At 45.1% G+C, this 27,390-nt stretch overlaps 4 protein-coding genes and 1 long non-coding RNA gene across 20 annotated transcripts in view; 2 read left to right on the top strand and 3 right to left on the bottom strand.

Moving 5' to 3' along the window:
- TPM3 (tropomyosin 3) overlaps nt 1-9,443 on the bottom strand; it is a 27,439-nt gene extending 17,996 nt beyond the window's left edge. For 5 of the 13 annotated variants that reach the window (XM_070785625.1, XM_019954726.2, XM_019954736.2 and 2 more), the window contains exons 1-2: nt 9,224-9,442; nt 8,486-8,611 (exon numbers count right to left, since the gene is read on the bottom strand). In XM_070785625.1, coding sequence (XP_070641726.1) covers nt 8,486-8,611; nt 9,224-9,337 — 240 coding nt within the window. In that variant the 5' untranslated portion in view covers nt 9,338-9,442. Of the gene's footprint in view, nt 1-2,920; nt 3,139-8,485; nt 8,612-9,223 lie in introns of those variants that run through there. The other 8 variants (XM_019954763.2, XM_019954772.2, XM_019954754.2 and 5 more) reach the window with 7 other exon arrangements.
- On the top strand, nt 3,291-26,592 carry LOC139182116 (uncharacterized). 2 transcript variants are annotated; one of them, XR_011565681.1, is made up of 3 exons: nt 3,291-4,412; nt 25,810-25,981; nt 26,369-26,592. It is a non-coding gene; the product is annotated as an uncharacterized lncRNA (long non-coding RNA). The 2 variants fall into 2 exon arrangements; XR_011565682.1 differs by lacking the exons at nt 25,810-25,981; nt 26,369-26,592 and adding an exon at nt 4,622-11,125.
- CFAP141 (cilia and flagella associated protein 141) lies at nt 15,153-18,636 on the bottom strand. Its single transcript, XM_019954705.2, has 4 exons — nt 18,302-18,636; nt 17,936-17,976; nt 16,118-16,247; nt 15,153-15,591 (listed from the first exon to the last, which is right to left on the bottom strand). Exons 1-4 carry the CDS (start codon nt 18,332-18,334, stop codon nt 15,490-15,492), a joined length of 306 nt encoding a protein of 101 aa, XP_019810264.1. The 5' UTR covers nt 18,335-18,636; the 3' UTR covers nt 15,153-15,489.
- Nucleotides 18,886-27,390, bottom strand: C3H1orf43 (chromosome 3 C1orf43 homolog). Of its 3 annotated transcripts, XM_070785630.1 has the most exons (8): nt 27,086-27,390; nt 26,592-26,693; nt 22,644-22,761; nt 22,384-22,437; nt 21,555-21,721; nt 21,404-21,462; nt 20,217-20,303; nt 19,678-19,815 (listed from the first exon to the last, which is right to left on the bottom strand). In XM_070785630.1, exons 1-7 carry the CDS (start codon nt 27,149-27,151, stop codon nt 20,258-20,260), a joined length of 612 nt encoding a protein of 203 aa, XP_070641731.1. In that variant the 5' UTR covers nt 27,152-27,390; the 3' UTR covers nt 19,678-19,815; nt 20,217-20,257. The 3 variants fall into 3 exon arrangements, with proteins under 3 accessions (XP_019810240.2, XP_019810249.2, XP_070641731.1); XM_019954681.2 differs by lacking the exon at nt 20,217-20,303 and having other exon boundaries at nt 18,886-19,815; nt 27,086-27,382; XM_019954690.2 differs by lacking the exons at nt 20,217-20,303; nt 26,592-26,693 and having other exon boundaries at nt 18,886-19,815; nt 27,086-27,385.
- UBAP2L (ubiquitin associated protein 2 like) overlaps nt 26,923-27,390 on the top strand; it is a 47,975-nt gene continuing 47,507 nt past the window's right edge. Inside the window, exon 1 of the mRNA XM_019954481.2 lies at nt 26,923-26,986. The gene's annotated coding sequence lies outside the window, so the exon portion shown is untranslated. The remainder of the gene's footprint in view (nt 26,987-27,390) is intronic.

Genomic DNA, 27,390 nt, shown 5'->3' with positions numbered 1-27,390 from the left:
CCTGCAGACTAGGAATTTGGGAATACGGCCACAATCAAACTGCTGTTCAAAGCCCACTCACTCCCTCAATAGTATTCCTAAATTTTTTAGACCAGGAAAAAAAAAAAAAGAGCGAGAAATACCAGAAGTTAGGAGACAAGTATTAAAAACAGATAAGGTGAATTGTACACTTAAAAATGGTTAAAATAGTAAACATTTACCACTGTATCTTTACCACCACCACAACACACACACACAGATGAGGGAAAAGACTGCACTGAAATATTATGTTGCCATAAGTTTCAGTTTCGCAAAAAAGTACAAAGGAGATTCAAAATCAAAAGTGGATTTGACAAGCTGCTACATTATAATTATATATGGGCTTCCCTGGTGGCTCAGACATTAAAGCGTCTGCCTCCAATGCGGGAGACCCGGGTTCGATCCCTGGGTCGGGAAGACGCCCAGGAGAAGGAAATGGTAACCCACTCCAGTATTCTTGCCTGGAGAATCCCATGGACGGAGAAGCCTGGTAGGCTACAGTCTACGGGGTCGCAAAGAGTCTGACATGACTGAGTGACTTCACCTTCACCTTACATTATAAAAGATACATCTCCAGGTCAAGAGCAGTAGAAATGGTTTCCAGAACCACTCAATTGGCTCTGGACTCGTTCAGCTTCCCACAAGGGCTGGATTGATAACACAAAGCAACCAGAAAAGTAATTACGTGCCAATCCCACTAATGGCATGCAATAACACAAGGGAGGGCAGAGCTTCCAGCTCCAGGCGGGAAGAGCCTGCAAAATCCACATTCCAGAATGCCCTAAGAGGATAACAGGTAGTTCAGACACTCCCCCCTCTCCCTTCCCACAGGTGTTTCCTCAGGAGGAATTCAAAGTTCACTAGAGCAGAAAGTCAAAAGATTAGGCACTTTTCAAGCTGGGCTGTAGAAAATACTGGTTTCATAAATATTTAACTATCAATCTACTTCCCCATCTGAGTGAGGGCTTCCTCACTAGAACTCACTCAGCTCAGTAAGCAAATCTGGCAGGCTCGGAGTGAGGGAGAAGCTTAAGAAAAACCTGAAGCTGGTCACTCTGCTCTCTTACCTATGAGCCCAGGTGGGAAAAAAAAAGGAGTGAAATTTCCCTGCAAGGAAAATTACCAAATCCTGAGTGCAGTGAATGTCCAGGACATCCTAGGCGGGAAACCAAGTCCTGGGGGCTACTGAGGGTGGGGGTAATGACATCATCTACCCTAGAATCATTCCTAGCATGCCCTTACTTTGAGCCTGGCTCTAGGTCAACACATGGCCAGTTCCTTAGAGCCACCCCGTCTCCCCCTTTAAGGGGATCTGGTCTCCAGAACAAAGGAGATGAGAAAGTGTCCCTAGTCATAAAGAGTCACCCAGCCAGTTCATCTCACTAGAATGATAATTAGAAGTTAGGAGCATAATGAACAGAGGAAAAATCCACTGAGAAATGAGTGACTGAGGAAACCAAGCTCCCAGCATTTCTATGTCCAGTTGTAAAAAGAAATTACTATTCTAACAATCTTTAAGTATTAACCTGGAGGGCAGCTGCTTCTCTCATTTCCCCAAAACATTAATTCTCAGCCACTCCCCAAAAGAGCAGCCAAAAGTAGGGAGGGGAGAACAAGGAATACCAATAAACCACAAGAGTTCTTTCATTAGGTCTTCAAATTTTAGCAACAGTTACTTTCCCCTCCAGCCTCAGGATCCTCCAAAACCAAAACCTCAACTCAGGAAATCAGTTCTACCCACTAGACTGCACCCTAGATCGTGGAAAACCTATGGCTTACTAAAACTAGCCCACCACTTCTCAACAGAAAGCAGTTTCAAGAATCACCGTTCAATCTATGAGCATATTATGTTTCAACTTTTAGTTGAACAAATATTCAACGTAAAAAAAAAAAAAAAAGACACTAGAGTGGGTACTTGGGAACGTAGCAGAGTAGTAACGTCACTTAAGAGACCCCTCGAAACTCCATCAGCCACACTGCCTAGGGCAACCAGAAACCTTGACAGAAATTGGCACTCCATCAGATTCTCTACCACATACTCTCGCTTATCAGCTCTGCTTGGAAGAAGTGTTCTTAAACGGTTCAGCTTGCACTCTTCACACTTCAGCAATAAAGGCCTGAATCTGGCAGAAGATCCCGCCTTCCAGGTAGTCTTGGAAGCTAGGCAGGTTTTGTTGGCTCCTACATTTGCACTCACAGAGGCAGCGAGGTACTATCTCCTCCCCTCCAGTTTCACGTCGACAGAGTGGGTTTAGCAGCTGCAAGTGTTCCCCCTAAGAGGAAAGGGCCCCAGACCGGAGGATGGGAGGCGGTGCTGTGGCCTCAACCTCCTCCAGGGAGGGCACCGCGCTTCCTCAGTCGACTGCTGCCTCATTTCCTGAGCAGGAGGAGGGAGCGGAAAAGCTGCCAGCAGGCCAGGCCGGGGGCTTTCCGGCTGTTCCCACCCTCTACCCCCCACCCTTTCGGCTCTGCACACCTCCAGATCAGAGAGGCAACCACCTACTCTCACCCTTTGGGCCGGAAACCCCAAACGAGAGCAAAGTCCCCCACCCCACCGGGGAAGTGGGGGAGGGAGAGGCCGCTGAGCCCCTCCCTCGACCGCGCCCGACTCGGAGGGATTGAATGAATGAGCCGGGAGAAAAGAGGAAGAAAACCACGCCTCAGACCCCGTGAGGCTCAATTCCTTCAAAAGTCAAGTCTGCTTGCTCCAGCAGCCAGTATCCCCCTCACCTACTTGAGGTCCAAGTGAAGCTAAGCCCCACCCATCCTCCGGACTTCAACTTCATCTCGGATTATACTGGCCCCCTAAGGACCGTGCTCCACCGCAAAAATCCGGCCCCACTTCGGGGTCCCATCTGCTCCAGCGCCTGCCTCTCCCTCACGCGCCTCGCCCTCTCCGTACCTGTTCTCGGGCCCGTCTTTCTCCCTCCACTTCCCGCTGGAGGCGCTCGGCCCTCTCCTCTGCATCATCGGCCTGCTGCTGCAGAACCTGGATCTTGCGCTTCACCGCCTCGATGGTGGTGATCCCGGCCATGGTCCCCACCCAGCTCCTGCTTGCCTACAGGTTCCTGCCTCCTCCGCTCGGCGTTGCAGCCGCTTCTCACCCCTACTTCCGCCTGCTCCGCCCTGAAATACCGGAACTCACCCACCCGCCCGGATGTGACGCTACGACCGCCGCGCCCTCCCACCGCCAGGCGGGCGGGAAGGCAGTCCACTAGACGGAGGCCCGCGGCAGAAAGCGAGGGGCGGGCCCGCCCAGTACCCGTGGGCGGCTGCTTCCAGACTCTCCCTCCGGCCCGCAAAGGAGGGCGGGGTTGGGAAGAGGGAGGGCTACCATGGTAACCAGAAGGCGCGTAGTGGTTAAGCCTCTCCGGCCCTGGGCAGACTGCCCACAATGGTTGGCCTGTGCGGCCTTTACGCACTCGCAATTGACCTCTCACTCCTGGCACCCTGTGGCCTCTCCAGAACGTAAACACCCCACAAGCCCCTACTTCACCCACCCCACAAATGCTCCAAACCCAAGTGCTAAGAAAAGACTTCCTGGGCCTCATCTTCAAGAGTGCTGCTCTCCAGCCTCCTTTCAAAGTCAGCTCAGGTGGGTGCTCTCCCATCTCCTGAAAGTCCGTGAAGGGAATTAATGGGGGGTGAAGAGATGGGCAGTTTGGCAAAATTCTCGTTCTGTTTGTCACCAGTTATGAACGTGTTCTATTCAAAATACTGGTCTTTTCCCCTGATACTTTTGAGAATCAGTATACACCAGTGATTTACCAGCCTCTCCAAACCTTGAATGATTCAGGACTTTGTAATTAATCATCGCTTACAATTCCTTTTGTAGGTGAGGAATGTGTCTTAAGCCTCCATTTTATCAGAAGGAGTCCTCTATTACAGACTAGTGTCACGAGATCCTTTGTGCAACAGCACTGATAGGAGCATCTGAAAAACATATATAGTATTGAGAATCTCAGCCTTCCCTCTGTGTTAGAACTTTCACCAATTTCGCACTACTACTGCTTCCAGGTACCCCAGGAGCTATTTATCAGTTAGAAACCACCCCTACAGGCATTGCCATGCAGGATTTTTAGAAGCACAGTAATAAAGAGCCTGGAGGATTTTACTCTTCCCTCTTATTTCTTTGTATTCCTCCCACCTTCTCAGTAAGTAATAGTGATAAGCCTCTCCTGTGTTGCAGATCTCTTTTTCTCTAGAGAATTAGGATGTCGACCAGGATTTTAAATTAAGAATCCTGACCCCCAAGAAGATTTATAAGTAAGACATTGGTGCTGCGCTCAATGCCTTGTTCTGAAGACACTCCCACCAGAGGCTGTCTTCAACCATCTGCATTTAGAAATACTGAGCATTTAGACTAATCAGAGGAAACAGAAACAACTCAGACAGTAAGTAATTTGCTTGAGAGAGTAACCTATACACTGATTTACCACCCCTGCCCCTGCTACCCACCCAGGAAATGGAAAGAAAAAAAGCAGGGTTTGAAGTTTCAGTAAACTCTGCCCTGATGGCCTAAGACCTTTCCCAACTCTCTTTGGAGAAATCTAACGAGATATCCATAATCCATGGAAATAAAAATGAGACTTTGTCATCTCAGGGCTGATCAGCAGGGGACACTATTGCACTGCTCCCTTGCCCTACTGAAGAAGCAGAAGACTTCATCTTAGAAAAACCAAATGAGTGTTGAGAGCACCACTGCATTCCTGAGGCTGGTAGATTTGAACAGATAATCTTCTCTTGATCCAGGGAAACAGGTGGACTGACTCCTAATGACCTTTAAAAGCATGATGGATGGGCAGCAAGGGGCTTAGTGCTATTGTTTTCCTGGTAACCAACAGTACAGTATATCAACAGGTGTATATGTCTGTCCTCTCCCTCTTCTCCCCATCCTTTTCACCTCCTATCCTTGAAAAAAGTATAACTTGTGTGTCCTACCTATTGCATTCTCCTTTTGTTTTACCTTCAACAGCTTCTGATTTCATCTCAGGTCAAAAGAACCTTCCACATGGTTGCACCACAGTGTGAATGTTCTGACCACCAATGACTTGTACACTTAAAAATGGTTAAAATGGCAAATTTTACATTATGTACATATTTTTCACAATTAAAAAATGAAAAGGACCTTGGATGAACTTAGGGAGGAAATAAATGAAGTTCAGACTGACCTTGCCACACCCTCACCCTTTCTTTGTTCAAGGAGTCCTAGCAAATCCTATGCTTTCCACATTGGCTTCTCAGGTAACCAGGACTCCCAGGTTCTCTTTCCCTTATATTTACATCAAAGTAATGGTGATCGCAGCCATGAAATTAAAAGACGCTTACTCCTTGGAAGGAAAGTTACGACCAACCTAGATAGCATATTCAAAAGCAGAGATATTACTTTGCCAACAAAGGTCCGTCTAGTCAAGGCTATGGTTTTTCCAGTGGTCATGTATGGATGTGAGAGTTGGACTGTAAAGAAAGCTGAGCACAAAAGAATTGATGCTTTTGAACTGTGGTGTTGGAGAAGACTCTTGAGAGTCCCTTGGACTGCAAGGAGATCCAACCACTCCATTCTAAAGGAGATCAGTCCTGCGTGTTCATTGGAAGGACTGATGCTGAGGCTGAAACTCCAATACTTTGGCCACCTCATGCGAAGAGTTGACTCATTGGAAAAGACCCTGATGCTGGGAGGAACTGGGATCAGGAGGAGAAGGGGACAACAGAGGATTAGATGGCTGGATGGCATCACTTCGATGCCCATGAGTTTGGGTGAACTCTGGGAGTTGCGGATGGGCAGAGAGGCCTGGTGTGCTGTGATTCATGGGGTTGCAAAGAGTCGGACACGACTGAGCGACAACTAAACTGAATATGCTCTCTTTACTTGTTTATTAATCTCAAGGGCTGAAGCTGAGCTGTGAACTCCCTTCCTATTAGAAAGAGCACCCTCCCTTCAAAGACGCATATATTCTGTGCTGCTGACTCTGACCCTTGCTCTCTACTTGAAACCTGTTGCCTCTTCTTGATTTAGCACTTTCCCCAATTCCCATAGACGCCTTCCTTTTCTTCTTTGACCCTTTGAGGCAGCAGTCAACAAACTTCTGTAAAGGGCCAGATAGTAAATATTTCTAACCTTGTGGGCCATGGTGTGTGGCTGCCACTCTCTTGTAGGGGGAAAGTCAGTAGGGCAATATGTAAATGAATGGGCATGGAAATGCTCCAGTAAAACTTTGTCGGAAACCAGGCCAAAGCATCATTTACCCCGATAGTTTGCTGACCCCAGCTTTGAGAAAAGAAACCTTTCTTCCAGTTTCCATCTTCAGTTCAGTTCAGTCGCTCAGTCGTGTCTGACTCTTTGCCACCCCATGGACTGCAGCACACCAGGCTTCCCAGTCCATCACCAACTCCGGGAGCTTACTCAAACTCATGTCCACTGAGTTGGTGATGCCATCCAACCGTCTCATCCTCTGTCGTCCCCTTCTCCTCCCGCCTTTAATCTTTGCTGGCATCAGGGTATTTTCAAATGAGTCAGTTCTTTGCATCAGATGGCCAGAGAATTGGAGCTTCAACTTCAGCATCAGTCCTTCAATATTCAGGACTGATTTCCTGATAGGATAGACTGGTTGGATCACCTTGCAGTCCAAGGAACTCTGAAGACTCTTCTCCAACACCACAGTTCAAAAGATGGGTTTCCATCTTAACCCCAAGTTTGTTTGCCTCTTGCCTACAAGCTTCTCCTATTTCTTATTCTCTTACATATCTCTGAGGGGACTTAATGACTTTTTGGGAAAGCTAACAAGAGGGAGAGAAGTTGAATGAGGTTTTTTTTACCCATACTTTACATATTTAAATGGTTTTGGTAGCTTTCTATATGACTATGAGAAGTTTCTTTCAAATGAATATACTGAGTAGATCCTGTCTAGGTGGGGGCTGATGTGTGCTTAAGTGTGTATGTGTAAGGACAAATAGAATTCATCTCCAACAAATTCCTTATCTTCCCAATGGTATCAGTGTATTGTCTAGAGCCTCTATGTCATTCTTTCTCTCCCCAAATCTCGGGTTAATCTTGTTTGTTTTTTCATTGTTCCTGGAAATACCTCCTCAAACCCATATACTAGCTATACCAGCCTAAGGACTTTCCCAGAGAGTTGTTACAATTTTGTTACATCTCACAAAATTGTTATCAACCTGACATTGTGTCCATTTGTGAAAACTTAATCCTCTGCCCATTTATTTGAACCAGAGAGATACAGTCATCTATCCTTGTAACCTAAGTTAGGCAAGTCCAGCAGGCCATCAAGCTCTAGCCCAAAGTCCTGGAGTAAACTGTGTTGTTCACAGTTTTCCACAAAGGAAGAATGAATAGTTTGCAGTGGCGTAAACTCTTGGAAACTATGAACATGTATCATGTATATAATACGGTCTCTGTCTGTGACCTCTGGCATGATATATTCAACAACCCTCAGCGCTTCCCCAGGTCACTGAAAGCGGCAAAAAGCCAGCGGGGAGATCGGAAACCTAATAGTAAAGAAGTGAATGAGAGCATCCGAAAACGTTGCTGAACCTCTTGCTCTGTTTCTAGCTGTTTTCCAAAACCAAGTGTGATTTTAAAAATACTTTCTTACTAACTCAATGCTGAAAATTGACTGTATTTCCATCAATACCAGCACATTCTTTTGTTGCTGTTAAGATTCCTGTGTTACTTTTCTTCCACAAATCTTTTCTTGTAGTCTCTCGTTTATCTTTGTGGTTAACTTCAAGGTTGACAAGATAAAGGGAAATGGGCGACTATGAGATAACGTGAAGTGGAACAGAGAATTTATTTCATTTTCAAGTGGGAAAACTTAGCCCTAGAGAAGCTGAATAATTTAGTCAAGGTCACAGAGTGAGGTCTGGTGGTAACAACTTTACTCCTTGGTCCTTCTTATTTCTGATATTAAGATTCTCTCAGCTGTGCTATAAGCAGTGCTTTCTATGGCATCTCTGTGGCATAAGGTCAGATGCCCACATTGCCCATGATAAATAAACCCATATAGGGCCAGGGTCAGTGTGACCTCCTTTGTCCCATTGTGAAATCTGAGCTAGCTCTGCTGGGCAGTTGAGAGATGAGAGGTTCCCTATTAATACACATATCTACATGCCAGTCCTTGGACACAAAAGCTAAGAATGTGGCATGGGGGAGGAGGTGGGGTAAATGATAGCACTCTGGACTTGGAGTTCCCTCCCTTTGTCCAGGTCCTGGGAAAGATAATTAAATTCCTGGATTGGGGGTAAGAAAAATGAGACTTCTGCAAGTTTTAAAGAATGAAAGTATGTGCCAATAAGGGTATACCAGCATGTGGGAAAAATGCACGTGGGTATCTACGCCTATGTTCTGAGAATCCACAAGTGTGTATATGTCCAAATGTGTTTAGAATTCAGTTATTAATATGAAGATCTATTTGCATAGGTTAAACCCACCCCCCAGTTTCCCTATACTCACATCAGCTGCTTTCTTCTCTGCCAGCTCCAGCTTCTCCTGGGCATCCTTCAAAGCTTCAGAATACTTGTCCAGCTCGTCCTCTGTCCCTTTCAGCTTCTTCTGCATGGCTGCCAGCTCATCTTCCAGCTATGGAAGCCCCAAGAGTCACACACAAGACACACATACACAACAGTGCAGACTCAGACCCTAGGCTCTTGAGCCTGACAGACCCCTGAGCTCACCCTCTATGTTACCATCCTCAGAGAGACAACACACTTTCTTCTTCATCAGTTTCAGCCAACTGCCCCAGGAATTTTGCTATGGCCTTGGCCTGTGACCTTGTAATCTCTGACCCTAAAATGACCAGGCCACGCTGAGTTTTCATTAAGACATTGGGATGGTAAATATCTTCAGATGTCGATGTCTGTGACCCCATTTAAGGGAAAAGAGATGCTGCATGCCAAGCTCCCACCTTTTCCTCTAGAAGTCATGAGTTATTCCAAAACATGATCCACTCCCACTTAAATTGAGCAGACAGACTGTGGCTCAGAAGGGGTCACTGACTTTCACAAGGTCACACAGGCAGTCTAAGGCAAATACCCTAGATGCCCTCTTCGTGTGCTGTGAGGCTGGGGAAGAAGAGGAGTCCCTCCCGCCCAAAGGATGAGCTGGCACCAGTGGTCACTGCCTTTCCCACCAAAACTCTTCCACTTCAGTTTTGTTCACCAGCCGGTAAGAGAGACCAAGGCTAAGGCCTACCTGCTTACTTCTTTCTTCTGCCTGCTTCTGCTCAGCTTCCGCTTGTTCTGCCCGATCCAGAGCGTTCTCCTTGTCCAGCTTCAGCATCTGCATCTTTTTCTTGATGGCCTCCATCCTGAACAGTGGCCGTTGGGGAGCTCACCTGTGAATACTGGAGGACTGGAGACTAGGGCAAGAAAGGAGGGGCTGCTGGCTGAGTGACTAGCTCCCCAGACCTGGGCCTTTATTTCTGCCCATGGCTCCACCTCTTGTTCCTAATATGGTGTTCCCAGCCCCATCATTGTTCTCAGGGGAACACAGGGTGAGACACTTTGATGGACTGACATCACCAGCAAAGAAAAATTAGGGAACAGCTGAGGCTGATTTTAGACAATGGAAAGTGGGGGAGGGAAAAGGTTCTCCCTGACCCTGAAACTTTCCACTCACGCTGGGCAGCTCCATGCATATTTTAAAAGAGCAAGGAAGGGGGAGGGGTAGGACACTGAAATAGAGAAGGGTACTTTGGCAATTCTAGAATGGTAGTTTTCACCCAAAGCATGACTAGTTTTCCTGGTTTGCCCTTCAGCTTTCCCCTGACTCTCACCCAGACTGTGTTGGATACTAATCAAATTCCACTGGTTGAGTTTTACGTTTTGATTCCTGGTATTTAGGGAGCCTGAGCAACAGTGAAGAGGGGAGATCACCCATGATCCTTGACAATTCCCCAGATCCCCAGATCAAGTTACTGTGCTATTTTGAGAGTCTCTAATGGGCAGGGAGACATTATTCCTCCCCACTTAAGAACCAGGGGGACGGAGTAAGAGCGTAGGGTTGGGGTTTGGATGGCCATCCCAGAGTTTCAGGCCAGTGGGCAGGGAAAGAAAAGTGGGAGACAGAGTAATCCAGATAGGATCACGTCCTCCGTTTCCCCATAGTGATCTTTAAATAGAACTTTTATACCCACATAGACCAAGGTCTTGTTGCTCTCTACTCTTCTCACCCTCTGCTCCCTTCTTCACTGCCCCTAGTCATCATCATCATCATCATTACCAGCTCTGTTCTCCCTGGCTTAGCTCCAGGCTCTGTTCATTCCACTTGGAGCCTTGCTACTGACAGGTGGTAGTTGATCCCTGACCCGGGCACCATACAATCTGAGAATATGCCAGAGAGAGGTGGGCACTGTTCAAGGTGACCCGGACTACCAGGGAAAAATATAAATGGTGCTCATTAGTCATTATGTCAAGGATAGATGGGTGGTGTTGATACTAGGCTCCAACAATGGGGTGACTGAAACACCTGCTTCTCATCACTAGAGGTAAATACACAGATAGAACCATCAGCTGACTCGTGAAAGAAAACAGAAAAACCAAAGACCCCTACTATTGGCCTTAGGGAACAGGAGTCCCAGGCACAGGAAGCATTGGATAATAAGGTGGGGAGATTGAATAAGAAGGAGAAAACCACAAGGACAGGAAAAGATCAGAGCCATTTCCCTTCTAGTACAAGGAAAAGAGGCTTCACAGGTGGCACTAGTGGTAAAGAGCCCGCTTTCCAATGCAGGGGAAGTAAGAGATGTGAGTTCAATCACTGGGTCAGGAAGATCCCCTGGAGGAGGGCATGGCAACCCACTCCAGTATTCTTGCCTGGAGAATCCCATGAAAGAGGAGCCTGGCGGGCTAAGTCCGGGGGATTGCAAAGAGTGGGACATGACTGAAATGACTTAGCATGCACACACAAGGGAAAGATAGAGGAAGATTTGATACCCAGACTCCAGTTCTCCCCCGCTCCCACACTAGCCCTCCAGGTTAAGATTGAAATCCACATGGGTTGCAGCCACTAGTTTTCCAAAGGGGTCCTGGAGAAAATAGGTTCAGTAAAAAAAAAAAACAGGAACCCCAGAGCCCCAGAAGTTGGGGTAAGAAAGAGTATGATGCCAAATTGCCTACTGCTGTAAGAATATGTTTGACATTTAGTTGGTTCCTAATTAAACAACCCAATATCAAACATATCACACAGAAGCAGGCAGAAGAGCTTTCGCGGCCCTCTGCCTTCCTCCCCACTGCAAAGAAAGGGCAGAGCAGACATGTCAGGCACCAATCCCTGAGAGCCATCTCTCTGGGGAAAGGGCACCAACCCCTGCTCTTCACCTCCTAAGACAGCCAGCTCTTACTCATTGGGTCTTCGTGCCATCCCTGTCTTGGATCCTTTGCTACCAGTGCCTGGCCTTTGCTTGATCACGGTAGCCTAAACCAGGAAGAATATCTGGCAGCCCTCTGCATCCGGGCACCTATCCTTTCCAAAAACTCCAACACAGTTTCTTCCCCTGGTGTCACGGCCTCAGCGCTCAGAGGATCAACCGTGTCAGCAGCTCCTTGTCAACCTTGCCACCTGCTCCCCTCAGTTCCCCTCCAGCTGCCCCCAAGGCTTTCCGGGAGAGGGGGTGGGGGCTTGCACGTCCTGCTTTACCTTTCCAATGCCCCCACAAGACTGCTGAGGGCCTTTCAGCGGACCCTTTCCTGGAACCTGCCTGCTCTTGAGAACGAGAGATGAGTAGCCATGAGAAACTTCCAGAAGGCTTGGTTGCTTTTCCCCACCATATTGTCCCTTCTCACCTTCTCCCCATGCCCTCCAGGCATGCTTCTCCTCAAAGTCACCCTTGGATGTCCGGAAGATAAGCGTGACCTGTCTTACTAGCAGGCTCCAGCCCAGGCTCCAGAGAAGACTTAAGGACAGCCTCTCCCGCCTGGCAGAATTGAAACCAGGATTTTAGAAGGACAAGGTGAGGGAGGAGAATGCCTCTGCCAGGAAACAGCCTGCCGTCCTTGGGACTCTCCTCTTCTGGGGCTTCTTACAACATGAGCTCCTGAGCTGGCTTCTTTAAGGGTCTTTCCTCACAGGGGCCTGATTTTCTGGGAGGTTTCTCTGCTGAAGAGAATCAGGTCTGTCGGATGTCCTGTGGCAGGCAGATGCTTCTCTCTACTGTGGCAGAAGCAACCCCGAGTTATAGCCGCACTGGTGGGGTGGGGGCTTGGATGGAAGCGTGGGGTGGGAGGCGGCGGCTCTGCTTCAGCCCCCAGGCCTGTTCCATGCGCCCTTGTTCCCATTAGTCCGGACACCCCCACCCCGCTCAGCGTGCACTCGCAAACGATCTGCCAACTTGACGGTGCCCTTGATCTAGATCGATAGCTTGTCCCAAGCTCCAGTCAATTCGTATTGTGTGGCTCTTGCCTTCCAGGGAAGACCAACAAATGGGCCTACAAGCCCCAAGGTAGACACCTGTGGTGTTGTCTTATGGCTTTCAGTCTGCGTGTAATTTTTTACTTTCTTGACCTTCCTTTTTTACCCTTAACACCCACACCCGCCCCAAATTCTAGTTCCCTTTTCTGGAAACCTCGACTGCCCTGGAGAACCACAGGCTGGAGGGCAAAAGGCCGGGAAGGGGATTTTAGCAGGAATTGAAAGGACTTTAGTGTTTGGCAAACTCGGGAAACAGAGGCAGAGACAGGAAATATTGATGTAGGAGAGGAGCAGCTCTCCCAGGAAGAGACTGACAGGGTGGCATGTCCAGGCGGAAACCTCAGATGGCCTCTGATGAACGCTTTCCAGCTCTCCTGGAAGTACCTTCTGTGTAGCCATTTCAAACCAGACTGAGTCCGTTTGAGCCTGAGGAGCTGGGTGAGGCACTGGCCACAGAGGGAAAAGGGGATGGGGAGGCATGAAGGGGTGAATTACTCAGCTGATGTGATGCGAGCAGACAGAGCAGGCAGAGAGGATCAGAGGCAATGGGCTCCGCAGGGGGCCGCACTGCCAATACTGGAGCTAGCCTGGCACTGACAAGCCCTGGGGAGAGAGGCCAAGGTCAGGGATCATGGCAGAGGGGTGGGGTGTTCCGTGGGCCCAAATGAACAGCAGAGAAATAAAAGGGGTTGATGAGGGAATGTGGCAGGAGGTGAGGGGCAACCAGGTAATGCAGTTGAAATAAAAATAGAAAAACTATCAAAGGACACGAAAACATCATTGTGGGTTATCATCTCTGCAAAGTGCTTTATTTAATCCCCACGGTAACCTAGTGAGGTAGGCATTATCTCCATTTTACATATAAAGCCCTGTAACCCAGAAAGTTAAAGTTACTTTCTCAAGAACACACAGGCAGTAAATGCCAGCCAGAATTCAAACCCAAATCCGTCATATGGAAGCCTGCTCTCCTAACACCAGGCTGTGCTGCCATGATGAGGCAGGGGGTGGCTGGGAGACAGATACAAAGAGGAGAGAAGGGAGGTGAGACAGACCCATAGGGAACAGAGTGGAGGAACAGGCTGAAGGAATGGGAGACTCAGTCTCAGCTTAATGGGTCAAACCCAGGACACAGGTGTATGGTTGTGTCTCCTATAAAACTCCCACCATACCTGTCATGGCTTGTTCACCGCCTGCCTCCCTACCAGCCTGGAGCAGCCATGTACTGTTTGGTGTCACAACTCAAGAGCAGTGATTGACTAAAGATTAGAGGCTTTGGGAAGCAGGGCTGATGGAGACTGGAGGATGAATGGACATTTAGGACAGAAAGAGAAAGACAGGGCTGGGATGGAGAATGATATTTGAGCTGCCTAAGGAGGCTGGCCAGGGGGCCAAGCAGGGCCCCTGTGAAGGGCTTGGGTCATAGGAAATCTCCTAAGAGGGAAGTGGGAGGATGCCTACTGCATGCCAAGGGCTGCGCTTGCTCTCTACACACATTTATCTTATTTAATCCTCATAATGTTTCTATGAGATGGGTATTATATTCACTTTCAGAAGAGAAAACTGAGGCTCAGAGAAATAACCTAATACATACACGATTAAGAAGTGAAGCCAGACTTTGAACCCAAACCTGACTCCAAAGTGTGTGCTTTTCTCTTTATACCTTGCTACCTCTCTGTGCTCATGTGTGGTGAGGAAAGGAGGAAGAAGTTCTGACAGCTAAGATGAAAACGGCGTATTGAAGGACAGAGGCAGACTTGGGGCACAGGGGAAAGAAAAGGTGTGAGTTTTGCAGTGTGGACAGAGCCGCAGTGTTGAGAGCAGGAAATCATCAGTGTGGGAAGGATGAGTCACCAATGAGAATGCAGATGCCAAGGTGAGGGATGAGGGGAAAATAAATATGATGGCAGTTAATCAGTGAGGGTGTGTTTCTGCTCCTGTTACTGGCTGCAAAGTGGGAGTCTCTCTGGCTTGAGATATCATTTGTATGTAAAGTGGATCTTTATGAGTAAGGTTCTCTGTGGCCTATAGATGCGTATGATTAATTAGTACTTTTCAGAATTTTGACTGGATTAAGATGTCACATGCTCTTTCTGCTACTGCTGCTAAGTTGCTTCAGTCGTGTCCGACTCTGTGCAACCCCATAGACGGCAGCCCACCAGGCTCCCCTGTTCCTGGGATTCTCCAGGCAAGAACGCTGGAGTGGGTTGCCATTTCCTTCTCCAATTCATGAAAGTGAAAAGTGAAAGTGAAGTCGCTCAGTCATGTCCGACTCTTCAAGACCCCACGGACTGCAGCCTACCAGGCTCCTCCACTCATGGGATTTTCCATTTTTATAGTCCCCCATAAATCCCACCATTTCTTTCCCCCTCATAACTGCTATATTACCTGCCTAACCCCTGAAGGCATTTGAGTTTGGAACCCTGTCATTTCGAAGAGGTGAGCATTCAGACGGAAATTCAGAGGAAAGAGACTTTTCCAAGGTCTCACAATAATTGGCAAAGTCAAAACATAAAATCCAGTCCTACTGACATCAAGCCCCATAATGCCTGTGGATTAATAGGCATATTCAGAGCTATTGTCCAAGTGTACAAAGAGATCTGTGGAAGTGAGATCAGAGAGGTGGTGAGCAAATCCAGAAAGCTGTATTAAGATACTGGCAGCTGTGAATAAACACTTTGAAGTGGGCTCAAAGAATAAACCAGTGGTCCAAGTCTGAACTTTTAAGAACTAGCTTTATTTATTAAACCAAATCAGGATGCTCTGCTCACGTTGTTCCATCTATCCACCTCCCCTCCACTCACGTCAGTACTGCATACCTCATTCTGACCACAAGGCGTCACTCTTGTTTTTACCATTGTTTCATAGATCATTTTCCAGATAGCACTGGGGCTTGACAAGAACAGGAGATGTGAGAGTGGGAACACTGTCTTAAGCTCTGGGCAGATAACTATATCCAGGTGTGTTTAGGAAGGGACGTTGGAGGGAGTGGGGCTCAAGAAGGCTAGGTTAGCAGATGCGGTGAGAATGGAAGGACAGTATTTCAAATGCCATCAGAGTCTCTCCATGTAAAAAGCTTTGCCCTTCTCATTTAGTTCTTGCTGGTACTGCTGATGCTCCTTTTCAAACAGCTGGTGCAGGGCAGCTTGACGGACCTGGTGGGGTGGGTAGAAGAGTGTGATATTTTCCCTGTTTACTCGCCTTCCTCATTCTTTCTCCCTGGTTGCTTTCCTATCCCGTTTTCTCTTGGATCTGGAATTGCCTATGGCTTAAAATTAAGCAGGAGCATAAAGACTAAACTTTGGAGGGGAAGCCAACCCATTTTTTCCTCTGTGAGTGTGCAGACCCACATCTTTTCTGAGAACACACCAAAAACCACAAACATTTCTAGGCATCTGGGATACAAAGATGGTGAATGACAGCAACTGGGGACTCCAGGGAGAGAGGTTCCCAGAGGCAGATGCTAGGCACTAAAACTAGGCGCAGTTTTACCAAGTGAGAGGAGTAAGGACGACCGCTTTGGGACTCTGCAGCTGGATACAAAGAATTGGTGAAAAGGAGCTTTGGTTTCAGGGTTAGAGTTGCTGCTCTGATGTAATGGCAGAGACCAGGAGCTTGGGAATCCCAGTGGGAAAAGGAATAGTGCAGTAGAGGATGAAACTTCAGGCCACTAGAACTCACCATCAGCAACTGCTTGTTGGCCAGTGCCAACTCCTGTACCATGGTGTCCTGCATCCTTAGGATAGCATATGGGTTTCTCCTCTGGCTTAATGTTATCTGCCACAGACAGTGAGTGTGTGAATTTCGCCACCTGTCCCAGGCACAAAGGTAGGGGTTGAATAGGTTAGAGTTAAGAGGAGAGACAGAACCCTGTCAAAGGAGGCTCTTCATCAGAACTTCTGTACCATTGTCAGAGAAGACTGCAAACTCCTTGAAAAGGTGACTAGTACTGGCTTAGCTTCTCCAGGAAAGAACGCTGGAGTGGGTTGCCATTCCCTTCTCCAGGGGATCTTCCCAACCCAGGGATCCAACCTGGGTCTCCTGTATTGTAGGCGGATTCTTTACCGTCTGAGCCACCAGGGAAACCTTGATTTAGAACCTAGCGTATATTAATAGGAAGTCTGTCATTCAATCACCATAATAACCATGTGTCATAGGTATCAGTTTTTGCATTATACAAACAAGGAAACGTAGTTCAGGTGAGTTGCCCAAGGTCACCTGATGGCAGACCTGGGTATCAAATCCAATCTAAAGACTGATTCCTTCCATCATACCAGTGATACTCTGTCTTGGCTAGACACTCTGGAATCATTTGTTAAGGTTTTCTAATACACAACAGGATTATACACATGTGATACACACCCATATCCTCTGTTCAGATAATCTTGTTGACATTTCTTTAAAAAAATCAAGTATTTTTTACAGATGACTGAAAAATACATACAGGAATATATATTAAATGAAAGCTGGAAGCATCATTCTTCTGCCCCAGTTCATCTCAACAAAGTTATCAGTTTCTTGTGCATCTTTATAGAAAAATTTTTATCATGTATCAGCAAGTATAACTTTTATTTTTAACATGAAATTTTACATTTACATAAGCAGTATTACGTAACAATTTGGACTTTTCACATCAGCACTTAGAGATTTGCTTCATTCTGTTTAAAGGCTGCCAAGTACTTTTATAACATAATTTCACCAGCTACATGTTATTTCTAGCTTTTTTACTTGTATAAACAATATTTTGTCACGAATACTCATATGTGTGCATTCTATTGCTTTTGTAGGTATGTGTATAAGGTATTCCTAGAAGTCGAGTTGCCAGTTCAAAGGATCTATGAATTTAAAATTTTGATAGATTTTACAAAAAAGGCTGCATCAATCTTGACTCCCATGAAAACTATATGCATTCTTTTTATGTCACATCCTTGCTACCTCTGGGTATAACCTATGAAACCTTAAAAAACAGGCTTATCCTATCTAATCTGAGGCCATTTTAGTCAGAATCTTCTTCTGGGTTAAGGCTTTAAAAAAAAATCTTTTGCCACATCATGCAGCACATGGGATCTTAGTTCCCCACCCACTCCCGCACCCACTGCATTGGCAGCAAGCAATCTTAACCACTGGACCACTGGGGAAGTCCTAAGACCTTTGTTTTTTTAAAAACACTCCCCAGGTGATAAGAGATATACAGCTTAATCTTTGAGTTTTCTTATTCATTCATTCAATAAACACCTACTGCGTACCTACCACATGGTTGGTGAGTGTGGTACCAGACAACAAATATTTGAATTTTCCTTAAAAACTAAAAAAACAAAAACTTGCTCCAATTTTCCTTCAGAGAATGGGAAGCAAGGAAACAAGGGCTGCTGTTTGCCTGCTTCACACCTATTTGCCTTTTTGAGGAGCCCCTAACAAGATGAAGTGGATATCAGAGGAGGGCAGGAGAGTGAACATGTCAAACTGAAGCGTAAGGGAAAGGACAGAAGCAGAGATTACCTGTGCACCATCTTCTTAAGTTCCAGGGCCCTTTGAAAATGCTGCAAGAAAAGGGAGTTCTGTTATCTGCCTTGATCTCTAGTACCTCACCCTCAGTGCCCTAACATAGTGGGAGACAAAGACCTTTCTTTTCGGAGAGAGGGGAGTAGCCAACTTCCTAGGGCAGGTGTGGAGAAAGTCCTATTATGCAGGGGTTAGTATGCAACAAATATTGGAATACCTACTACGTGCCAGTCTCCCACCCCTGCTGCTACCCTTCAGTTACACCAAGGGCCTCTCTCAAGAACTGTCAATTTCTGATAAATTCATCTGGAAACCTTATCCAGGGGAAACTCATCCAAAGCAGCCTTCTCCAACTCTGCGTACCTCTTCTACTTTTCCCATCTTTTCCATGGACATGTCTACAGACTTCCTTGATGTAGTCTTAGGAGACTGAACAAGCTCTCATTTCTGTTTAGTCACCAAGGATTCAGTAGTCATAGCAACATTTACACCTCCAACAATGAGCCTAGGCCTACAAGAGTTGATTGGTCGCCTGGCCTGTTGCCCCAGAGACCTGAAGGGAATCCTGGTTCTCCAGCCTTCTATTAGTGACACAGGCACTTTTATGAACAAGGACCCCAGTTGCAACTTTAGGATTTCTTCTTTTGAGATCCCACATGACCCAACTAAGAGTTTGTATACCACAACTCAAGAGTTTGATCAAAGATCCCACATTCTGCAACTAAGACCTGGTGCAGCCAAATACAAATAAAAAGAAACATTTTTTTAAAACCAGGCTGCATCGGGTCTTAGTTGCAGAATGTGGGATCTTTGCTCAAACTTTTGATCAAACTCTAGTTCCCCAACTAGGGGTGGAACCAATACTCACTGCATTGGGAGCATGAAGTCTTAGCCACTGGACCACCAGAGAAGCCCTCACATGTCTGTTTTATTAAAAGACAACTATAGAGGAATGAATCATATGCTTTATTTTTTAATTGTTCATTAAATGGTTTATAAAGTCAGATCAAGATATTGGTCTATTTCTTCACACTATCCCACAAATAAGGAGTGATGGGATTATATCAGATGTTAAAACATTCCTTTTTTTATTCATGACAGTATACAATGAAAGTGGAAGGCAGATCCTTGCATGTTAGAGAAGTTGTGTTAATGTTCCCAGTAACATCCTGGTTTAAGTGGAGCACCAGGGTAAGTTGTTCTAGGCAGCACTCATGGCCTCCACCAATTTCCGCAGCATTCTGTATACCATTTCCACCAATCAACTCTTAGATGTCTCAAACCAAATGGCTCCCATTCAACTGTGTACAGAAGACAGGACACCAAGCCCGGTCACCCTTGGGATAATTTATAGTCTGGAAAAGGACAGATGAACCATGATCAAAAAACCAAGTGAGGATTTTTAAGGAAGTTTTGACAGAAATATTAAGAAAAACATCTAATTCAACTCCAGAGAAAAGTGATATCAAGGGAAAATAAAGTCTTAACTGATGTTCTAAAACTGGCCATAAGAGCGGGTGGGAGAATGATCCTCTAGGCATGAAATCTTAAGAGCTCTGAACACAACCAGGGCTTCAGCTGATCCAGAGCTGGGCTGAACCAGATGACCTGAGTGAGGGCCACCCGGCAAGCACACTGCAGTCTGTCTGGCTCCATCAACAGTGAGAGGCCTTCAGCTCCATCACAGAGTACTCTCCAGTGTGTTATAGTTGTCCTTAAAGCTCTTCAATTCGAGGAAGTGCTTGGCACGTTTACTCTTCTGACTGGAGGGGAGGTATGTCACCTGGATGGTTGTTGGGGAGACTTCAGGAGACTGGGTTAGGTCTTTGGCTGCTGACTGGTGTTGTCGCTGAGAGCTCCCACTTCGTGCTTTGACCCTGAAGAACACAAAGAGGGCTGGTCATGGACAGATAGAGGACTAATGGAAGAAAACAATTCAAGGCTTCTACATCCTATGCATGCAATTGTAGCCACAAATGGTCTCTGTCCTATCTTACAAACTAGTTACTAAAATCCCATGTGGTAGCTTAGAAATAGCAGAGAAACCAATTTTCCCAATGAGTCCCTGCCTCTGACTCAACCTCTTCTTCATTCCACTGTGCTTAAAGAAAACTTTTAATTCTGATTCACCTAATGTGTGGATGCCACTAATATACTCCCAGTCCAAAGAGTCCTTTGAAACAACTGACCTCCAAAAAATAATATTGAAATTAACTATTGAATTATCATAAGTTAGGACACTAAATCTGGTTCTTTTACCAACATGTAATTTACTCACATCCCATTATCCCTTTATGGTGGTATCACCCCTTTTGCAGATTAGGAAACTGAGGGTCCATCAAGAAAGTTGCCTGAGGTCACAAAGCTAGTAAGTGACAGAGAGCTGGGAATAAAATCTAAGTTTGTCAGATTTTAGAGCCTATACTCTTCAATATACCCGTTGAAATTTTCTAGAAACTAGAGATCTAAGAGACTAAATTTTTAAAAATGTGGTAAAATACATATAAAATTTACCATCTTAACAATTTTTAAATGTTTACAGTTCAGTAGTATTAGGTACATTCACACTGTTGTGCAACCAACATCCAGAATTCTTTTCACCTTGGAAAACAAACTCTCTGCCTATTAAACAACTCCCTATTCCTCCTTCCCTCCAGCCACTACCACCCACATTCTGCTTTCTGTCTCTATGAATATGACTACTCTAGGTACCTCATGTAAGTGGAGTCATACAGTATTTTACTTTCAAAGAAAATGAACTTGAACAGGCCTTCTCCACCCTTTCCAAGTGTTTTCATTAGTTTTCTAAGTGGTTTTTATAGGATATTTTGTCTTTAGAACAAAGTAGTTTTTAAGGATATACAGAAAACAGGACAGACATACCCCTCATCTTTTGAGAATAATAATCAACACAGCAGAAAGCAGATGTGTTATTTTCGTGGCTGGTAAGTAACTCTTTATTCCAGATTGGCTTTCCGCCTTTACTCTTATAATTACATACATGCATAAACAACATATTGAAGCTCTGTTAGTAGGTATTTAAAATGTTCCCAGCAAAAAGTTATGAAGTCTCTTCTATAAAACACAGCTTAGCTCTTTAGTGATACCTTTTGTTTCAGTCAGGTAATAAAATTGGCTGACAATTAATTCTTTTTATCAGACCAAGATACAAAGGAAGACATCTTTGTTTGCTGAAAAACTATTTTATTCCTTTTACTGGTATAACAGATTACACCAATTCTGACATTTTACTGAGTTGGACCAAAAAATAAAAATAAGAAAAGAGATACAAAAAAGTAGGAGAAACTTCTTTTATTAGCTTGCATCTACTTTCCACCATGAAGAAACAGCTCTAGGACCTGATTTTGTTCACAGTGCTTTTGAAAGTAATCTAACTGTGAAAACAGCCCAGGACTACTGTATTCTCTAACCAGCTTCCTTTGACATGTTCCCCTCCAAACTCACACTGTGGCCAGCTCACTCAGGGCCTCCTGATAGCGCAGGTACTCACTCAGGCCAAAGACCTGAAGAAAGAGGAAGGAAGAATGAGGATCTCTCAGTCTGGGGCATCCCTTTAGTTCCCTGAAGGAAAACGTGGCCACCCACTGTGGCTTACCCCTGTCCCATAGCGGGCTGTCTCATAGCCATCCAGCAGGGTATCAATAAGGGCCTTGCGCACACCCTTGAAAGGAGTACTAGTGTTTCGAAGATCTAGCAGGTAGGAGCGGAAATTCTTGCCCATTAAGGAATGGGGATGTCGGCCTTCAGCATGAAATGGGATCTCTGTGGAGATAATAGAACAATGATACCCCCTTCCCCGTTTGTTTAGTCTTACTAATTAATTTCCCAAACTTAGAAACAGGTACAATGAGTGAGTTGGGGGGAAATTTTAAGAGAATTAAGAAGACTAGAGATCTAGAGCTATGTCTGAGTGGTCATACAGTGGTGGCAATATAACTTAAATTATACCAATGGTATACAACAGTGTCATTCCTATTTACCCTCCTACTTACCCATAGTTTAAGATATAAACTATGTTTTGGTAGAGATAGAGCATTTCTGACAACAGTCATGAAAAAAATGGAAAAAAAATTCAAGAGTATTTTTGACAATGGTCAAATGGAAAAAAAAAATCAAGAACCATCTATGTAGGCTTGGTGAAAAAGCAGATGTTGCCTGTCTCCTGTGGAAAAACAAGCAAATTACCACTAGTTCATGAAACTAAAGGTATAGAAAGAACAAAACAAATCCAGACTCTCTGGAGAAAAATAACTTACCTACATCATTTCCTTAAGGCAAAACAGTAACCCAGTACTCTCAAAATTAGCAAACTCCTACCAGTTGGGTAGGTGTAGAAAGGACAAATTCTAACATAAATTGGGTTCCTCCCTCTCTTTCCCCGGGTGAGCTCTCAGGATACAGAACAGCTGCTGAGCAGCCCTTACCAGAGGCACGGATAGCATCCAGAGCTTTCATCCTGTATAGGTAGTTGTAGCAATCTGTTGAGAGAGACTGGTGTCAGGAATAACCCTCAAAAGATTCTCCAAACTCCAGCAAGCTTAAAGTGCTTCCCAATCTAACATATGCCCAGTAACAAGGAACCACAGCTGTTGAGTTTGCCAGCAGCTATGTTTACAACTGAGAAAAGGAATTCAGAATTTGTGAGACCCCTCACTGAAGTACTGTCCAAGAACATGCTACATACTTTGATTTCCCTGGGTTTCCAGCTGTAGCAGTCTTGCATCATCATCTGCGAGAAGCTGAGGTTCATACTTGATATCCTGAACCTTGGACAGTCGGATATCTATCTCCTCTTTTAAGTCCTGTTCATGTGGAGAAAACAATACACAGCCATTTAGCCTGTTCTTTGCTACCCACCAATCTGGAAATGGGGCAAAGTGGGAAACAACTAAGACAACAGAGGCAGAGAAAATGCTCATTTGGCTAATGAAAGCACCAGGTTAAGACTCAAGAATTTAAGAAAGTATGGGACTGGATTTGCTAAGAACCTCTCCAAAACACATATCTCTAAGCTAGATCTTTTAATCTGCTAGAATTCCTTCAAGTTTTATTATTTCTGACTTTCTGAATTTTTTTTTTTTTTTTTTTTCTGCACCAGGGAGCTGCATGAAGGCTTTTAGGTTCCCTGTTAGGGACTGAACCTACATCCCCTGCAGTGGAAGTGCAGTCTTAACCACTGGACTGCCAGGGAGGTCCCCTCAGTTGGATTTAGAAGAGTCTTGGTTAGCTGTTTTTTCCTGAGCTGGGAAAAAATGGACATCAACTGTAGGTCATAATCTATTCTAAAACCCTAAGATCTGTATGTGGTTTAGAAGTTTGGGAACTATCTCTACCTGGTAGACCACAGGATTTCTAGAGGTTTTCTTCTAAGAGCATATTTAATTTTTTAAGTAGTTAATTCAAAAACAAACTAGGGACTTCCCTGGTGGTCCAGTGGCTAGGACTCCAAGCTCCCAATCCAGGGGGCCCAAGTTAGATCCCTGGTCAGGGAACTAGATCCCACATGCTGCAGCAAAATTTGCTGCAGTCAAATTTAAAAAAAAAAAAAAATATATATATATATATATATAAACCACTTATAACAGTTTCATATTCATCTTTCTAACTTAAGAGGGCTGCCAGAGTCCCAAGAAGTATTCTCTTGTAACTGTTTAGAAACTTCCATTGTGAAGTATGTCATACATAGAATACATTTCACATATATGTACACCTTAAATAATTATAAAATTCATTAATATGAACACCTGTATGCACTACTCACTTTAAGAACTGGGACATGACCAATGACTTCAAAGCCTTGTGTCCACCCCTGGTCAAATGCAATCTCCAACCTTAATTTCTCAAGTTTTATTTTTCTTTGCTGTTTTATCATGTTACCCTGAAGATGTTTAGCTTTGCCTGGCTTTGAACTTCATACAAATGGAAAAATATTTTGAGTTTCTCTGCAACCTTTTAAAATTTTAAATAAATTTTATTGAGGTGTAATTCAAATGCAATAAAATACATTCATTTTACGTGTCGTTTGATGAATCTTGACAAATGAATACTTTCATTCAACTACCATTCCAATCAAGATACAGAACATTTCCATCATTCCAAAATGTTTTTCATTCTCCTCTGCAGTTAAACTCCCCCTCCATGACCCAGGGAACACTGATGTTTTATCTGTTTTAAAATTCTCTACAAATGGAATGGAATCATATGGTATGTACTCTTTTGTAAATGGCTTTCTGGCATTTTTTTCACTCGGCATGTTTTTGAGATTCATTCATGTTTGTAATTCATTGATTCCATTCAAAAATATTTTGGGGATTCATTTGTGTTCATATTCTTATCTTCAGTTTATTTTCATTTCTCATAGTGTTCCAGAACACAAATATGTTTTCAAGTGGAAATTTAGCGTAACGTATTTTTTAAAAAATTACAAACAATGCTTTATTCTTGTACATGTCTTCTGGTACACATGCACAAATTAATTTCTCTGTGGTAGGAATTGCTGGGCTATGGATTAGGTACATTTGCAATCTTACTAGACAATACCCCAATATTTTCCAAAGCAGTTTTACTAATTTACACTTTTCACCAGCAACGGCTAAGAATTTAGACAATGTTTTAGAGCAAAAGGAATCTTGATCTCATCCAGTCTATAGTTGCTGGGAGAGGGTGGCAGTGGTGGGGTGTTTCTAAATAGTCAAAGTTTTGACTGACTCATGATATACTGTAAACTAACCTTGTATGACTGACTCATGATACAGTGTAAACTAACCCTATATCCTTCTTAAGGGAGGCAGTTGGCATTTGGAGAACTGAGAGAATGTGGAAGCACTGCTGAGGTTTCAGGCCACATCTTTGAGGCTTTCCATGAAATATATCAGCAAAGAAAAATGAGAAGAGTTACAACACTATTTAATGAAAGAACACTGGTCTAGGAGTTGACATAATTGTATACCAGCTCTAGCCCTCCCACTAACCTGCTTTTCACTCAACAATGAATTATTAACTATCTACTATATGTAGGCTGTGGCTCTATAGCAGTGAACAAAACTGGCATGGTGCCTACGTTATTAGAGCTTAGGGAAGAGACGGGCATTAAACAAATACACATAAAAGACAATTTGTAGTAAAATGCTATCTGAAACAAAAAAAGACCTAGTTTATAATGAGTCATAAACATTCCTCTTTCTAGGAAATAGTACTTGAGGTAAGCTCTAAAGATCAAATGAACTAGCTACATGAAAACCAGAGGTTGATCATTCTGCCCCAGTGACAGTACACATAATATAAGAAACTCAGCGCAGCTAGATCCCAGTGATCAATGGAGAGCCATACAAAAGGAGGTTGGCAAGGGCAACAGGCACCTTTTGCCCAGAAGTGGAAGACAGCAGCAGCAGGATGGGGGTGGCAGGAGGGTATTAAGAGTTCTGGTTTAGACATGTTAGGTTTGAGATGCCTATCAGACATCTAACTGGAAATGTTAGGTAGGCATTTGGATACACAAGTATGGAACTCAGGGAGGACTGGGATATAAATAAAATTTCAGTAGATTACTTAAAGAGAGGAAAGGTAGGCAGTTATCTTCAGGAGACAGTAGAGACACACTACTTGGTTATTCACTTCCTGTATGTCCTCAGTAAGTTGCTTCCTTTTCTTAGGTTTCAGTTTGTAACATGAATGATGGAACTAGATGATTTGCGCTGCCCTCATAAATCTAACGGAGAAGGCGATGGCACCCCACTCCAGTCTCTTGCCTGGAAAATCCCATGGGTGGAGGAGCCTGGTAGGCTGCAGTCCATGGGGTCGCTGAGGGTCCTACACGACTTAGCGACTTCACTTTCACTTTTCACTTTCAGGCATTGGAGAAGGAAATGGCAACCCGCCAGTGTTCTTGCCAGGAGAATCCGAGGGACGGGGGAGCCTGGTGGGCTGCCGTCTATGGGGTCACACAGAGTTGGACACGATTGATGCGACTTAGCAACAGCAGCAGCAACATAAATCTAAACGGATTCCCTGGTGGCCCAGACTGTAAAGTCTGCCTGCAATGCAGGATATCTGGGTTCGATTCCTGGGTCGGGAAGATCTCATGGAGAAGGAAATGGCAACTCACTCCAATATTCTTGCCTGAAAAATCTCATGGACAGAGGAGCCTGGCCAGCTACAGTCCATAGGGTCGCAAAAAGTCGGACATGACTGAGTGACTTCATAAATCTAAAGTTTTGCAAAGTTTGCCTCCTCACTGATGTGGGGCTAATTCTAATCACTCTAACTCCATCCCAAATCAAAAACAAAACAAAATCCTCAAACAAAAAACACTGGGTAGCTTAAGTTTAACAGGGAAATATCTTACCACAGAAAGTTTGTAATTTAATTCAATTAAAATTGGAATTTTAATTCAAGTCCTTCATTCTGCAGATGCAGAAACTGAAGTCCTTGGATAAGTTACTAGCTGTGCCACAGCAGTGAGCAGGTAAGCCAGGACTCAAGATGACCTTTATCGCTCAGTGTACTAAAGCAAGCACGTGGGTAACTGGACAAAGAATACGGGAACTGAGTCATTTCGAAAGGCAAAGGAAATCTCATTCTGAGCCCTAATAGATCTGGAGAACCACGCCTATCTCATGTTTTAAGGACCTACCTTGGGGGCATTGTGTCCCACAGGGACATGAGGTCCCCTTCGGGATTTCATTGCAAAGCGCATGATTTGCCTCTTCACAAAAATAAATAGCAGTACAAACACCTGTCCAAAAGGCAGAGAACCTTGAATTAAAAAATTAAACAAAAGGCATGCCTTCAATTCAAATCTCAATTGGGGTTCTCAGGGGTGCTTTGGGATATAAGTTGGGGCAAAGCAAGGCCATTACCAATGGGGTGGGTACGGGTGAACCTGTGGCGGATATGCGTGGGGGGGTCGGCGTCCCAGGGTTTAGAGGGAGGGTTCTCAGCTGGGGGGGCGGGGGCGGGGCGGTGCGAGTCGGTGACTTACGCTCCCAGGTACTCCTGGGATAGGAGTCAAAGCCCAGAAAAGTGCAGGTGAGTGGGTGGAGAATGAGGACACGGGGGACTGCTCAAGAGGAGGGTCTCTACTGGGTCAGACGCGACCGCAGGAATGGGGTGGGGGAATCTCCTCACCAGGCTCCCGTAGGCCATCACCAGCACGACATTCACGCCAGACAGCCAGTTACTGCCGGACGCCATGGCCTCCCCACCCCGCGCGGAACTGCTCCGGTTTAACCCGCTGCCCTGCCTCGTCAGCCCGGGCTCCGCTGAGGCAACGGCGCCTGGGTTTCCTGAAACTCCCCGGCCATTTCCTTACGGGGACAGACCAAGGCTGACCGGGCCTGAAAACATGGCGGATGGGGGGGGCTAGGAAAGAAGAACGACGCCTTCCCGCTTCCCCCAAGCACGTGACTCAGGCACGCAAAGACAACCGGGAC

The sequence above is a fragment of the Bos indicus genome, chromosome 3, assembly GCF_029378745.1.
Source record: "Bos indicus isolate NIAB-ARS_2022 breed Sahiwal x Tharparkar chromosome 3, NIAB-ARS_B.indTharparkar_mat_pri_1.0, whole genome shotgun sequence".
Lineage (NCBI taxonomy): Eukaryota > Metazoa > Chordata > Mammalia > Artiodactyla > Bovidae > Bos > Bos indicus.
This window is presented reverse-complemented; position numbering and strand designations above follow the sequence as displayed.

What these genes read in the sequence shown, in the direction of transcription:
- C3H1orf43 (XM_019954681.2), bottom strand. Translation starts at nt 27,151, where the DNA reads ATGGCGTCCGGCAGTAACTGGCTGTCTGGCGTGAATGTCGTGCTGGTG. An exon ending in GGAAACCCAGGGAAATCAAA is followed by an intron (nt 22,438 to 22,643) that starts GTATGTAGCATG and finishes CTCTCTCAACAG; the next exon opens with ATTGCTACAACTACCTATAC. An exon ending in GGATGCTATCCGTGCCTCTG is followed by an intron (nt 21,722 to 22,383) that starts GTAAGGGCTGCT and finishes TTATCTCCACAG; the next exon opens with AGATCCCATTTCATGCTGAA.
- CFAP141 (XM_019954705.2), bottom strand. Translation starts at nt 18,334, where the DNA reads ATGTCCATGGAAAAGATGGGAAAAGTAGAAGAG. An exon ending in AGATGGGAAAAGTAGAAGAG is followed by an intron (nt 17,977 to 18,301) that starts GTACGCAGAGTT and finishes CTTTTCTTGCAG; the next exon opens with CATTTTCAAAGGGCCCTGGA. An exon ending in CTTAAGAAGATGGTGCACAG is followed by an intron (nt 16,248 to 17,935) that starts GTAATCTCTGCT and finishes TGCCTGGGACAG; the next exon opens with GTGGCGAAATTCACACACTC.